The 16,190-nt window shown below is 31.9% G+C and overlaps 1 protein-coding gene across 4 annotated transcripts in view; it reads left to right on the top strand.

Annotated features, from left to right (window-relative positions):
* The window catches only part of LOC115874334 (lissencephaly-1 homolog), a 73,040-nt gene that overhangs the window by 35,041 nt on the left and 21,809 nt on the right, over window positions 1-16,190 (top strand). For all 4 annotated transcript variants that reach the window (XM_030889447.1, XM_030889446.1, XM_030889448.1 and 1 more), the window contains exon 3: window positions 12,659-12,936. In XM_030889447.1, the coding sequence (XP_030745307.1) occupies window positions 12,659-12,936 (278 nt within the window). The remainder of the gene's footprint in view (window positions 1-12,658; window positions 12,937-16,190) is intronic.

Here is a 16,190-nt window from a genome sequence, read left to right as displayed (position 1 = left end):
AAACAGGGTTGCCGATCTATGGCTTAAGTTTAGCTAAACTTAAATAAGATAAAATGGATATAACAGAAAAAATATGACGAACAAAAAAGAAACATAATTTGTAAAAATATAGAAAAAAGGGAAAGAAAGGGTTGCGGTATAGGTTCACAAACCTCAAAATTAGTACAAATGGGCTGTGAATAGGGATACCCTTAGGGATACCGTACCTACAGATGGAACGCGTAGGAAATTAAGCATAAAGTATAAGATTTTTATAGATAGTCGGCAACTACCTCAACTGGCGTGGTGTCCCAATTTTGTTTTTCAGTTAAAAATAAATGATACAATATATTCAAACTTGTCAATTAACAATTTCATTAATTTTCAATAAATAAATAAGAACAGTTACAAAAATAAAGTAAAGCGCATTTTTAAGATTTTTTTTACAACCGGAAATATAAGTTGGCTAAGAAACCTATAGAAATTAAAAACATATGTATATTATTATATATTATGATTTTTCGTATTATTGAAAGTACCTGAAACGTAACTGAAATGTGAAGCTGAAAAGTAAACTGAAGTGTGAAGCTAAAGTATAAACAAACGTTATTTTTTAACAAAACTGCAAACCTTGAATGTATATAACTTTTTCAAATACAGTTCTTGCAATTGATCCATGAGATTTTTGTTTTTTTTTGTCATTTCTTCGTTGACATATACTACATACATATATTTTGTTTCTGGTTGGTATTCATTATTCAATTCTCTCTCTTCTACAGGTAAGAGATTCAGAATCGGCTTTATGGTTAATCTTTGAAGAAAAATCATTGTCTCGATGATCTTCATATCACTTAAGCCTCTTTAAGTTGATTAAACCACTCGGTTAATGTTTCCTCAAAATTAGCATCTCCGTGACGCACACTTTTTCAACTACCCACCATCCTAATAATGAAAAAAATTCTTGGCGTGGTGCACACAGACCCCAATGTAACTTTACCCCCCGCTGGTAGGAACAATACTTGATAAAAACAAGTGCGCATTTAGCAGTTCTTTTGATCTTACATGTTTATTTTAATTAATATATAAATATTAAGTTTTATTCATTTGTTAATGATTAAAAACCCATGGTTAATAAATCGTGCGTCGACAGTTTAAATAAGTGTTTTGGTGTATTATGGTAAATTGGTGTTATCTTGCTGTTATAACAGTTAAGGAGGTCTCCAATCTTTGTTGCATTTAAGATGAATTAAGCGAACCCATGGAAGGCTTTTATTGCTAACCATTCAAAAAATAAGAGCTATGAGAGCTTCATGCAAGTAGGAATCGGCTGCGTATATTTAGTTTTTATGTATTATTTTTTACAATTAATGCTATTATACTGTTGAAAAGTTGTCTTTGTCTTTGCAATGTCAATTTTTAAAAACGCTTAAAGATTGACGTCGCCAAAATTATCATCGATTGTCATTCCCCAGCCGTCCTTGACGACGCTTTTTTCAATCATACGGTATTACTTATGCTTTAAAAGATCTTAGTACATACTGATTTAATAAAACTTGTTAAGATTAAAATGGAATCAAGTGATTTTTTTAGAAATTTCGATTACTGACTAGCTTTAAAAAAAAATTGAAGATTACCGTGTTGTAAAATATGATTACAGAAAGGTTTGGATTGTAGCGTGGTGCGATTAAGGACTTTCTATTTAAATTTTTTAAATTTGTGTTATATGTTTTTAATATTACTTGACGCTGCATGTTTAAAGGCGAGCGACGACGCCCATCTCGGTTCCTTGACGTCTCGACGCCTTGGCATTGGCAGTGTGCGGAGTAGGGGTGGGGTGTAACTGACGTCACCTTCACGGTTCTATTGATTTTCCGTATCAAATCGTGGGTGTTTGCGAGATTTTAGATACGCTAGTAATAAGGATTTACATTTACAGTCTGTGTAGGGTTTCTATGGTACAATTTTGTTAAACCACCGAAAATTACTGGGACTTATTCTGATTTAATTTAATTAATTATCCTTTAGCTAAATGATGTATTACAATAAACTTCATTAAGAATTGTTAATACGTTTGTACCAGGCTCATTGCTCCAATCTTCTAGAATTATAAGCTCTAGGAAAAACATTTTAAATACAAATATTTATTTTATACAGGGTTGTCCCAGAAATAAGTGCAAGTATTTTAACTGGTAGTATAGTATAGTTCAACCCCAGAAACACGCCTATGAGTTTTTTCGCGAATTTTTTTTTTGAAAATTCGAAATTTTTTGGAAATTTTTTTAGTTTTTAGTTAAAAAACATAATTTCTTGATATGGCAACAGAGGTATTAGATTAAATTTACCAGAAAAAATCCAGTGGTTCTCAAAATTTTAGAAAAAATATTTTTTTTTTGGAAATCTTCAAAGTAAATTAACTCCGTTATTTTGGACTTATTTGAAAAACGATAAAAAGAAAATATGTTTCTTTTATCGAGATCTACCACCCCTTAAAATACTTGCACTTATTTCTGGGACAATCTGTATAAGAAGCCACTCTTCTGTGCTTATTTCTTGATAGCTTTTTCATATAAAATCAATAAAAATACTTAACCTTTTAAGGGTTTTATCATCCTTCTTCCCCTCTTATTATTGTCGGTAGCTAAAAAATAGAGAACCAAGTTGAAAGTCCAATAAATAATGTTAATAATCACTAGGAAATGCTAACAATTACGCATTCGACCACTGTCGTATTTTAAAGAAATCGTCGACTTTTCTAGTAATTCTTAGCAGTTGGGGCAACGACCCAGCTACGTCGAAACACCGCCACCGGTTCCCATTAGAGCACCGAAGTTAAGCGATGTAAGGCGATACAAGTGGATGGACGGGTGACCGGTTCGAAACTCTGTATCGTGCTGTTGTCCAAAAAAAGTAAAAGTGTAAAATCTATTGACACACACTGCTCATTCACGCCGGTTCGAGGCCGGATGAAATCGGATATCTCGTGAGTAAGAGTCGATTTAGACACTTGCCAAGTCGGTAGGCCATTGACCATGATATGGCCGAGGACCGCGGTTCGGATTCCGCGTAAAGTAGCCCCCCGTCCAGATTAGCCCTAGCAGCAAAAAGGACACGTTAACTTGAAATCTTTACTTTCTTAGCAGTTGCTAGTGAGAGTAATATTTACTACTGTCAGTAAAAGTCATTATACCGGGTGCGTCTCAGAAGTGGCTCACCCCCTATAACTTTTTTATATTTTCAGATAAAAAACGAGATTTGGTATGTTAGTATATGACATAAACGAGGACATAAATTATTATTGATTGACGTATTCAATAATTGTTTTTCTTCACTTGCTGTATCAACGGAAATTACTACAACTTTTGATTTTTAAATGGCACCCTTGGTTTTTTACCTTAATTCAATAGAAAATGACACTCTGAATAGAATGTCAACTTTTGATATTTTCTTATATGGTTTATTTGAAATTGTAACATACGGTTCATATGACAATTTCACTCGAAATACCAAATGTGTGGTACCAAATTAATCGTAAAAAAATGCTTTTTGCAAATATGCTAATGAGTCACCCTCGTTCCATTTGAAAAAATTGAGATATGATTAAAAATACGATTTGGGCATCTTTTAACCGCCGCGCCGAGGACAATACACGAAACACATTAAATCTAAAAATCAGTGCGCTTTTCCTAGTAATTGTTAACATTCACTGATTTCTGGCTTTTACTGTAACGTATACATCAAATAAAAATTGTTACTCTTAAATGTTTTTAAAACATGTGTATGTTTAATTTTTGACATATTTACGTTATTGTAGGTAAAATATAGTACATAATTCGTGTTGCAAGTGCATTATTATTATTACATCTTGTCGTGGATTATTGCACTCGCCGCTACGCGTCTAGTGCGCTGATAGTTTCCGATATTCAATTACTTCACAAATTACAGACATCAAACATTACAAACATTAATTTTAAAAGAAATAAAGTATTATTGCTATCTTTCGCGTTTGACTAAAATATCGTTTATGATAGGGGACCAAAAATTAGTTAAAATTAAAAATGAATATCATGATTGATAACATAACAAGAGTTTTTTTTTCTAGTCGTACGGTACTTGGCACGTACCCTATGTCCTCTGATATTTCGAAGTGGTGCCAAACGTGAAAGTACGATGTGTATTCCTCACATTTTTCCTCTTCGACCTACTTGACACAGAAATATCTCTGCGATCTCACGACGTTGAACCTCATTGAATTCGAAATATTTTACATTTTTTATTTCAGATTTTACCTTGTTGCCCTATTTCTTCCTGCAATGTTCAGTCTCTTTCGCTTAAATATGTTCGTTTATGTCAGAACAACTCACTTTTAATTTGCTGGTTATACAAAATTGATTCAAAGTGCATATGACTCAAAACATTATGGCATAGGACAGACAAAGCCTGTATATCTCAATATACTGGGTGCGTCTCAAAAGTGGCCCAGCCCTATAACTTTTATTTTTTTAGATACAACGAGATTTGGTATGTTAGTATATGACATAAATTAGGATTGATGTATTCAATTGTTTTTGGTCACTTCCAGTTCCACCGGAAATTACAACTTTTGATTTTTAAATGGCTCCTTCGTTTTTTTTTTACTTTATTCGATAGAAAATGACATTTTGAATAGAATGACATATCATATGTCAACTTTTGACATTTTCTCATGTCATTTATTTGGAATTGTAATATGCTGTTCATAACGACAATTTAACTCGAAATACCAAGTGTGTAGTACCAAATTATTCATAAAAAAATGCGTTTTCAAAATATTCTAATGAGCCACCCTCGTTCCATTTGAAAAATTGAGATATGATTAAAAATACGATTTGGGCATCTTTTAACCGGCCAGGACAAGACACGAAAAACTATTTTTCCAATAATATATCGTATATATAAAATTAGTAAATCGAATAAAGTCAAAAAATACCGAAGGTGTCGTTTAAAAATCAAAAGTTGCGGTTGAAAGATTTACTCAAACGTGGGGAAAAAAAATATTCGAGTACGCTAGATATTTAAAGGGTAAACCCTAAAGAAGCTCCTTTCAAAACTGACGATTTGGACGCGACCAAAACTCATGGCAGGTTTTTAGAAATATACAGGGGGTCCCAGGCTGAGCGTGCATTAGAGGTTTCTGTAGAACTATAATATCTAGATCGGAGATTTTTTGCACATTGTTTCACAACGAGATCTACCGATTAAAAATATTTTCAATATGGTGACACTTTCGGAAATACCGGAAGTTGACAACAACTTTCTTATTTTAAATTGGTACCCCCATTTTTTATTACATACTTAAATTCTCTGTAAAATTTTATGAATTTTGAAATCAGGCGAAAAGTCTCCGATATAGATATTGTAGTTCTCTAGAAACTTCTAATGCACGCTCAGCCTGGGACACCCTGTATATTTCTAAACAGGACCTGTATGCTTCTCAGTACTACAATTTATTGATGATTTTAGCTTTTAGCTACTTCGGTATGTGAAAATCGACAGATGATGTTATTCCCGTGATTTTGGAATGATTTCCTTCAAAATGAAAAGAATATATGAAATATATCCTTAGATCTTATAAACTTCGTGGATAAACCTATGCCATAATGTATATTACACATGACTTTGTTTACGGGACTTTCACATGCCATTTTTCTATTTCTTTCTTTCTAGAACAAGATTATCGTATAAGTTTATCCTTCTCTCTGAATACTCTACTGAGCATGCGCAGAACGATATTAGACGTAAATGCTATATTGGAGCGTTTTTTTGCTGCGTTGACAACAATAACTAAAAATATGAACCGTTAAAATTTTTTAATCAAGATATAACTGATACGTGTATATATTATTTTGAAAAGATTTGTTATATTATTTTAATATACTTTTTATATAAATTTTAAACTAAAATTATATCATATAATGATAAATTCTTTTCTAAAAATGTTTTAAAATACTACTTTGAAAAGGAGCTAATTGAATGGGCAATCCCCGCTCGCAAAGTCCCCGCTTGGGCTCTTCTACTATATTAATATAATTAATTGGTATCATTATTACTCGTATGTTACGCAAAGTGTAATAATATATTTTACTCATATGATTTCGTATGATGTATTAAATACATTAAGGTGGTGTAAACAGGTTAAATCTGATCTGGATAAAGTCACAAGTACATACTTTAAATACTTTCAGGATCATTTCTATATTTTGTTCTAGTAACCACGAATTACAAAAGAAGCACTATTTATATACATATTTGTTAAAAAGTTGAATACATATATGATCTTGAGAAATACTTTAGTTTCGGACTTGCATAGACCTTATTATTTTTTTTATTATTAAAACTATTTTGTATACTGTGCTACACTTTGCTACTTTTTTATGATGCTGCACACAGATTTGTCCTAGCCCTCTCAGTTTCTGAAATATAGGGCGAATTTTAAAATTTATCATTTTTCGACTTCCCTCGTACCTCGGTTATCCTGCAACTGTATGGAGTGTAGAGGTAAGGAGTAGTGATGTTAATATTTCAGAAATTTTTGAGTGTTGCAGGAAATTTATGAAATATTAGGAAATTTTACAATTTTACATATTTTTTGTCGATACAATAAAGGAATAAATCAGATAGACATTTGATACCAACATGTAAGTGGAAAAAAAAACAATAAACATAATATTAGTCGTTTTATTTTTAATAAACAATACATAACCCATAAAAGTCATAAACATAACCCATAACAAAAATCATTTGGTAACATTTGTATTTTGTGCATAAACCACGAACTATGACTATGAATTTAAAAAAAACAAAAAAGCACGAAATATAAATTTAAAAAACGTAAAACACAAATAACTGAATTATTCTATTCCGGAATATCAGGCGCGGCACAGTGATCTGGGGCTAGGTCATAAATGTTCAAATACGACATCCTGGTATCTTCCTTAACCGATGCTAATTAAACACTAAAATGACCCCAGAGATATGACGCATTATAAGTGAATTCCTAAATTATTTTTTTTAAGTCACAGAAGGTTCATTTAGTATAATTTTGGATCGTAATCACCATAAGCCTAAAGAGAAAAAGCAAAACAAATTATAACTAAGACAAAAATTGTTTGTGGAAGAAACTAAAGACATCGGAACATCGGACAGAAGTGTAGGGTAAGGACTGGGCTTGTCAGTAGTATAAAAAAAATGGTAAGAGCGTTTTTGATTTAACTCAAAATTGTTTTAATAAAATGTTAATTTAAAAGATGTTCTTGCTAGTTTCTAGTAGTGGAAGCTATCGAATGAATACTATCGAAACATTCGATAGTTGCAATTCATTCGAATAATTCGATAGTTAGTAAGAAAACATTCGTTGAAAACTATTCGAATAAAAATTATCGAATAGATCCGTCATCTGCCTTGAAATATTGTATTCTAGTAATTCGACAGCAAAAACCATTCAGTTATAAAATTCATTCATTTATGAAATTCATTTATTCGTCAGGATCGATTATAATAAAATATTAACTGAATTTTAGTTGTCGCCCGGCGACGCGACGTAGGTTTCTTTCTGAAAAACCCGACAGCGGTCGGTGGCAATGCTATGAAAAAAGCCGGCATCTTTGATTTTTTGCGGAGTCAGATATAGATAAGGACCAAATAAGGACACATTATTTTTTTTATTGAGGTGCTAGTATTTACACAGAAAATACATTATGAAGGGCGCTGTTGCCATATTTTGGTATTAGTTGATATTAGCAAAGAATATTATTGTTTGGCTTTAGTTAGTTAGGGATAGTATGTCTATATATTCTGCATTTTTTTATTAATATTCTGTTGTTACACTGCAATAATACTTGTTATTTTGGATGTAGGAAAATTATTTTTAATGTTTTTAAGCAAAGACTGGTTTAATAAATAATAATAACAGTAATAATTTGTTATACCTATTAACAACAAAATTTAAAATCATTTAATATAAATATTTTTTTAAGTAGTAGCAAAATATAAACAACAAATTAGATGTCAAAATTATTTATATTAGATCCTATTTAAAAATAATATAGTCTCTAAATTTTTTGTGTGTGGCAACGTTGGTTTATTAAATAATAATAATTACAGAACTAATTTGTTATATTAACAACAAATTTTAAAATCATGAAATATAAACATTTATTAATTTTCTAAGCATGCAGTGTAATGGAAGGAAAATATAAATAAAAAATTAGAAATCAAAATTATTTATATTAGGTGCTTTATATTACTATTTAAAAATTATATTTACTTTTACTGGCATTTACTTTAAAAATAAATGAAATATTTCTTCGCAAAAAACTACATGTAATAGAATTAGCATAAACAAAATACAAACATCGTTAACTTTTTTTTAAATTGGCACGTGTAAAACTTTCATTTTAATTTTCTCACCCCATAGTTTGAGTTCGATAACCCCATTTACTTAACCACATTACTTAAATATGATTATTAAGTTCAACTAATTCATATTATTAAAACATCTAAAATACAAATATGTATTTTTAAAATTAATTGTAATTATCTCATCTCTCTTAAAAATTGCTACTTCTCAAAATTTCCCATTAAAAAATAGACCATATACCATATAAAATAAAATAATTGAAAGATCGGGCTACGGAAAATCACACAAATTTTCGGAAAAATTTTGACACCTGCACATGCACACAATCGTCAATAAATAAAATTAAAAAATAACTACTATTTTAGTATTTTAACTATTTTAATAAACGCAAAAATAGCACAGTATTTATACGGCGAAGTTATAAAAATTTGGAAGAACTAATAATGCACCGACGCATACAAAAATCAAACGAATACTAAATTTCATTTATCAAAAGCATTCCATAGTCGGGGCTCAACGATAACCATTTAGTCGCACGGCGAGGTTGTCACATATGCTTTAGTATACAAATGAATGAATGATTTTATTCGAATAAAACCATTCGATAGTTGAAATCATTCATTCATTAACCATTCGATAGTCTAATTCATTCGATAGTTCCCATCGCTACTAGTTTCCCAAAATTTATCTTTTAAAGTCCACCTTAGTCCGGCTAGCTAGTATATAAGTATCATACCCCAAGGCTTGCTAAGTAAATCTTAATTATATATTTACCCGCCATGACCCGCCCATGAGGACAACAGAGATAAACTCTGTATAACGAATGTTGTCCTATGCGTTATTAAGGAACCAAGTATTTTTTACGGGATTTGCGGGTGAAAATTATATTTTCACCTCGAATCGTGTTAACTTATATCTTAAGTTGAATATACAGGATGTTACAAATTCGAGGTACGAGCATTGGTATCTCGTTAATCGTAATAGATACGAACATGATGTTCACCAAGATGCAATGCTTTAGGATGTTCACCAAGATGCAATCAAAAAAGCTGGGTTTTTTGGAAAAAAACGGATTTTTTTGAAATTCAATTATAAAAAAAATCGTATTTTTTTCGTATTCTTAAAATCTATTATGACCAAAATGACTTTTGACCGCTTTCTGACTAGGGCATTCAATCCCGCGATCCCGGACATTTTTTCAATCCCAAAATCCCGGGATTGTCTTTTCTTTAATCCCGGGATTTTCGGGATTCATCATTACATTTTTTCCTTAATTTAGATCGTACACAAGTCTTTCATGATAGTACAATATGCGCTTATAAACAACCCTGAATGTTTGATCAAGTTTGAAGATGATGAAGATCTAGTTTGAGTGATAATACTCTTGATCGGCTTGTTTTTTTTTTAAATTTTTTCAAAAACCAAAAAAACCAAGTTTAGATCCTCATCTTTGTTACTGCATAAGTTGTTATTTTAGTATCTCTTAGTAATCCTGTGTTATGCTGTATTCGATTGGTTATGTAAATTAAATAAAAAATGTATATTTTAGTTCCTTTTATGTTTTTTTTTGTTAAATAAACTTATATGTTATGTTGTTTTGTAATGGGGATGACGTTTAATTTATGTTAATGTTTTTTTTGTACAATAAAATTTTGTAAAGAAAGAAAATATAATATAGTTCCAACGTAATTAATTTTTTCGTGAATCCCGGGACCAATCCCGGGATCCCGGGATCGAAAAATTATAAATTTTATAAAAAGGGGGGGGGGTCAGAAATAGGGCATTCAATCCCGAAAGAAATTTATTAATAAATTTCTTTCGGGATTGAATGCCCTATTTCTGACCCAGCCAGATCACTGTGCGCCGAGCTGGTCCCATCTTCATAGGGTATTATAGTATTAGTAGCAGTATTGTCTTCGTCAGTTTCTATTTCCAAATCAGATATACATATTTGATGTAACATCTGGTTCTGATTCTGAAGGATGGACCTCTACCTCCACGAGTTCTAGTGGTTCTGGAGGAATTTCATGTTGTCGCTTATGTTGTTGAATATCATGCTCCATATCCACTTTTTGTTTTTGTAGTAATAATTTATTGTTATGAGCTACGAACATTATTTTACCGGCTCTTTGTGCAGTTAAGCGATTCCTTTTTTTAGTATGGATAAAACTGTAAGTACTGAAACTTCTCTCTGTGGCTGCAGATGACGCTGGTAAAGACAGCAGAGCAACAGCTAAATATTTCAACTGAGTATTTTTTTACACATTGCTTGCCACCAACTTAGACAGCCCATAAACCCGATTTGGCGCAATAATTTGTTACATCTGTAAAAATGGCTTATTATTGACAAACTGAGGATGATTGTTGGTGATATTGTTGATAAATTCCATAGCGGCTATGTGTTCTTCATTGTTAAGGTGCTCTCCCAGGAAACAGGGGTCCAAGAGATTCGCGGCAAAATGCATTCGTTCAAGTTTCATAGGAATTTTATTTTGTAAGGCGGAGAAGCATTCTTTTTCTTCTGACTTAAGAATCGGCATACTTGATACACTTTCGTTAAATTTTTGCTTAATGTCTTGAATTTTGAAAAGAAATTTCTTGCAAAATTCGGATTTTTGCGAATATTCGCGATTTTGGGACCGAATATTTCGGAAATTTCTGAAATTTCCTGCAAAATTCGAATGGAAATATTCGCTACCAACATCACTAGTAAGGAGAAATATATTCGTGCATTAAAAAATGGGGGGGTGGGGGGGTATAAAAAAGGGAAGACTGAAGATGGCGCTACTGTAGCCAAAACCTAAAATTTAAAATGTGCGGCGAAAATTTTTAGACCAGGAAATGATTCAAAAGAGATAAATATTTGAGGTGCAGGCTCGGGTTTCAAAAAATACAAATTTTATTTCTCTAATATACAGGGTGGTCCGAACTGTATTCAGGAAACTTCGGCAGCATATTCTGTAGATAAAAATAAGTGAAAAAGTTCGTATAAATGTCCTAAAATGCTTAGTTTCGGAGATACAGGGTGTAGAAGTTTCATTTTTATGTATTTCGATTTTTTCCAAATAATTTATGAAGTAACGTCAATATAATGGATGAAAATTGGCGTCTGGGAGTTTTTTGATATGAGAAATTTGATTTTGATGTCAGTATGATTCCTATTTTTAGAGGGCACCACCTACATATTTGTTAACTGATTTGAAGTATAATAATTTTTCTTCCATACCTGTATAAAACTACTGAGTAAAAAATTATACATTTACGACGTTTTTTACGTAAAAATGTCTCTTGGTAAAAATCGCTACGAGTAATGGTTCTCGAGATATTATCAATACCCGTCATCATTGACATAAATTCAACATGTTGACTAAATAGTTATTAGGCTGAAATTATAAATTTGAAATGTTCTTATGCCAAAAGTCCAACAGAAACTGTTTTATCACCATTTTTTCGAAGAAAAATTTACGATTAATTTAAAAAAATTAAAAGTTCCCAAATTTATCATTTCAGTCAAATATCTGATCTACTCAACATGTTTATTTTTTGTCAATTATGACATGTATTGACTATTTCCATTCTAAATACATATCTTGAGAACGGTTACTCGTAGCGATTTTTACCAAGATACATTTTTTACGTATAAAATTACGGAAATGTATATTTGTTTACTCAGTAGTTTTATACAGGTAAGGACGAAAAGTTATTACTCTTCAAACCAATGAAAAAATATGTAGGTGGCGCTCTCTACAAGTAGGACTCATATTGACATCAAAATCAACTTTTTCATGTCAATGCAGCAATTTTTCATCCAAATATAGACGTTACTTTAATACGTAAATTATTTGGAAAAAATCGAAATAAAAATGAAACTTCTACACCCTGAATCTCCAAACGTGGGCATTTTAGAACATACATTTATACGAACTTTTTTACTTATTTTTATCTGCAGAATATGTTGCCGAAATTTCCGGAATACAGTTCGGACCACCCTGTATAAAAATAATTACATTCTAACAAATAGAAACAAAGCTTTTTTGGGTAATGTTTGGTTATGTTACTTTTATTCTCTTATCTATGGTTACTTTTCATATTTTAGATTTATGCGTTATTAGCGCCACTGTGGTCATTTGGTGAACCCTTATTGCTCCTATGAAATTATTATCCCCCAATAAAGCCCCCAAATTTGAAATCTTTCCGATTGCTACTTTTCACTTTTCAAAGTGTCGTCGTGTATGCTTCTATTGCAGTTTGATCATTACGTAACCAATTATACTTTTTTTGCAGCAACAAAGCTATCGCTGATTACCTAAATAGCAATGGTTATACCGAAGCATTAGATGCCTTCAAAAAGGAGGCCGACATGCCGGGGGAAGTCGAGAGGAAATTTGGAGGTCTCCTGGAGAAAAAATGGACGTCGGTCATCAGACTTCAAAAGAAGGTTATGGAGTTGGAATCGAAACTAAACGATGCCGAGAAGGAGTACATCGAGGGAGCTCCGACGAGAGGCAAAAGGTGTCCCACCGAGTGGATACCTAGGCCACCAGAGAAGTTCTGTCTCACTGGTGAGTAAAGAAAAACATGGTATATATGGTGGTTTTTTGTTGTACAATTTCGATGCTCAACATTTAGTTCAAGAAAATAGGCCTTCAAATCGGTTTTGGAAAATATCATGATATTTATATAAATATTATAAAATCGGATATACATACGTGTATCGTACGTATATCATATCCGATATCAGAAATTAAGATTTTGTTCCTGGGCTAAAATGCAAAAAAACTAAAATACAAAATACCTTTATTTTGATTTGGTAAGATAACAAAAATCAAACTTTAGTTTCAAATCACAAAAAACGAGACAAAAAATACCATTTTTTCTAAAATATATAATAAGAAAACTTGTCGATTTTTAATTTAAAAAAAATTCTTTCTAAACCAGCTGTTGCCGCTACTGCTCACGGAGTTGTAAGAATAATTCTCTTTTTGGCCACTCTGTGTTAGGAATTTCAACCGATTTGTTGTTTGAAATTTTGCGGAAAATAAATACTTTAGAAATGGTCGAAATGGACAAGACTTTGTAGTAAGAGCCATTAATTCACCACCGAGAAGCGGTGGAGAAAATAAGTACAATTATTTTTTCGAAATTTCGGAAAAAACGGCAAGAACTAGAAAAAAAAGTTCTATAAATAGAGCATGACTGACAAAAAGTATATTTAATTAGTCTCAAGATGTCAAAAAGTAAAACAATTAATTTCAGCAAAAATATATTTTATATATTTGAATTAATTTATAGAATTTCAACAAATATATTTCATATGTACTAGATTTATTTGTGATGATCGATTATTAAAATTTGGAGAAACTGAAATAGTTCACATTTACTGAGATTATTTTGTCATGATTTATCTAAATATATAAAACGAAGTCCAGTTAGTTACACCATTTACAAATAAAACAAATTTGCGCCGGGAGGCACGTATAGCCGCCCATACTAAAATATGTTAATAAAAAGTTGGTAGGCAGTTCTTCTAGTTTCAAAGTAAAGGAATTTTTCCAATTTTTTAGCCGACCATACCGACAGGTATGATCGGCTAATGGAGGAGGTTAAAAATGTATTCGGGTATGGGAGGGGGTTAAAATTTTTAAAAAATCGTAACTCCAAAATTACAGTAGCTAGCGAAACGCTGTTTTCAATTTAAGATTAGGAATAATATTTGCAACAAAATTTGTAATAACATCAAAATCAGTCGAAGTCGCAGTTTTTGAGATAAAAATATATCAAGTATGGGCGGCTATACGTGCCTCCCGGCGCCAATTTATCTCAAAAACTGCGACTTTGACTGATTTTAACTATCTCTGATTTGTTGGATTCATCTTTAAAGTATCGGAAGAATATACGGAACAAATTCTATACAGAAAATTACTTTTCAAATAAATTAGGTTTGGAAATCTTCCGCAATTGACAGCTCACGTCACGCACCGTTATACCTTATAGCTAGGGTTTCCATACGTCCGGATTTCCCCGGACATGTCCGGATTTTTAAAGTGTCCGGGGCGGTCAGGCCCGGATTTGGAAAAGCGTCCGGGAACCCTGACCGCAAAAACAATTTAACAGTTACAGTTGAATTCATTTATTTCTCACTTACTTTGTTGACTATTTTAGTCTCTACGATGCTACATAATATCTACTTATCGACGCATGTTCGAAAGTACCCATTTCTATACTTTGGCATTCATATGTTTTGGTGCACTCCTTGAAAGTGAATATTTTTTAGTTTATATTTTGTTGATTCCGAGGCTATTTGAATATTTTTTAGTTTATATTTTGTTGTTTCCGGGGCTATTTGCGTCCTATAAAAGTTCATAAATAAATGTATAGTTTCTTTTTTGCGATGTCCGGATTTCTTAGTTGACTTATCTGGAATTTCCAAAAGCTTTTATGGAAACCCTACTTATTTAGGATTTATAAACTCGGGAGTTGACGTTTAGTTGAGGTTCAGTTGCAGTAGGGTGTTAACGGAAGTTGAGTTTCAACATTCTTGTATTTATAAACAGTCAGTTTCGGTTGTAGATTAGGTTTGGAATTGTGAAGATTTCGAACGTTTTTCTTTCGATTTAAAAATACTTTTAATATTTTTCAAAATTCAAATATAATAATCCAACATTGTGCAAAATATAAACATTATATAAACATAAATAATGAAACAACAATAAGGATCATTTTCCATTTTTTCCAATGCATCTCTTTTCTGTGCTTCACGTGATCGACAGGCGCTTACTCATTGGCTGTCGTTCAACTGCAATAAATATCCTCAACATAATGGAGGAATTTCCAAATGAATTAACAAATCGTATCGACGAACCGCATTATACTCCCGAAGGGTGCATGACGACGCATGATGCGAAAATCGACGCATCGGCGCATATGAGTATGCATATAATGATTATGGGGCTTAAACCAGACTTCTTCTCTTTAATTTGCAATATTTGTCTCATTAATCTTTGACGTTTATGTGATTTTCCTGTGAAAGTCAGTTTTCTGCTCAATTTTTTTTTCAAAAATTATTAATATGAGGTTTAGAGTGTTTGTTATCAAAATTCATCAAAATTTACAGTAATTCAATCTATAATAAAAATGAGAAAATATAGAGGTTGCCTCCAACATCCTGTTTTCAGGAAGTTCCGCTATTTTGAAAATATTTCTCAGTCAAAGGACCTAATTATAAAACATAGAACAAAAAACTCCTAGATATTTTAAACCCACCAAGTGACAACTCAACTAGGACACCCTTCCTTTTGCTTTCTCGAAAAAAACCTACTCCATATACAGGGTCCGGCAATAGTGCGTTGGGCATCTCTGGAATAAAAAAACTTGGGAATTTTGTTTAAGTGTAAACCTAAAGTATGTACCAGGGGTCGTATTTTCGAAACCATGCGGAGCTAAGTCGTGTACGAAATTTGGTAAACTTCGCATGAAAATCAGAAAAATGTATTTTCGAATAGTTTCGAGGGCTTCGTGCACGACTATTTTCGTATGCGGTGGTTCGAGTGGGTATACACCATTCGAATGTGAAACTTCGTATGCGATTATTGCGATTCTAACCTATTTTTATTTTTTTGTTTATTGTTTATTGTGAATTGCGATTAATAAATTATTTATTTTCAACGATTTTGAAAAATGGCTGGACTAAATTTTCTTATTGAAAGAAATATTTCAAATGCTTTGGAAGAAGCTGAAATTTTAACGGATAGAGGGGATAGAATATACCATCCATTTTTGAACCCCTTTGAGTTGTCTGATAATCAATTTGTTAAAT

This window comes from Sitophilus oryzae, unplaced genomic scaffold, assembly GCF_002938485.1.
Source record: "Sitophilus oryzae breed Bouriz unplaced genomic scaffold, Soryzae_2.0 scaffold_1274_pilon_pilon, whole genome shotgun sequence".
NCBI classification, from domain to species: domain Eukaryota; kingdom Metazoa; phylum Arthropoda; class Insecta; order Coleoptera; family Curculionidae; genus Sitophilus; species Sitophilus oryzae.
This window is presented reverse-complemented; position numbering and strand designations above follow the sequence as displayed.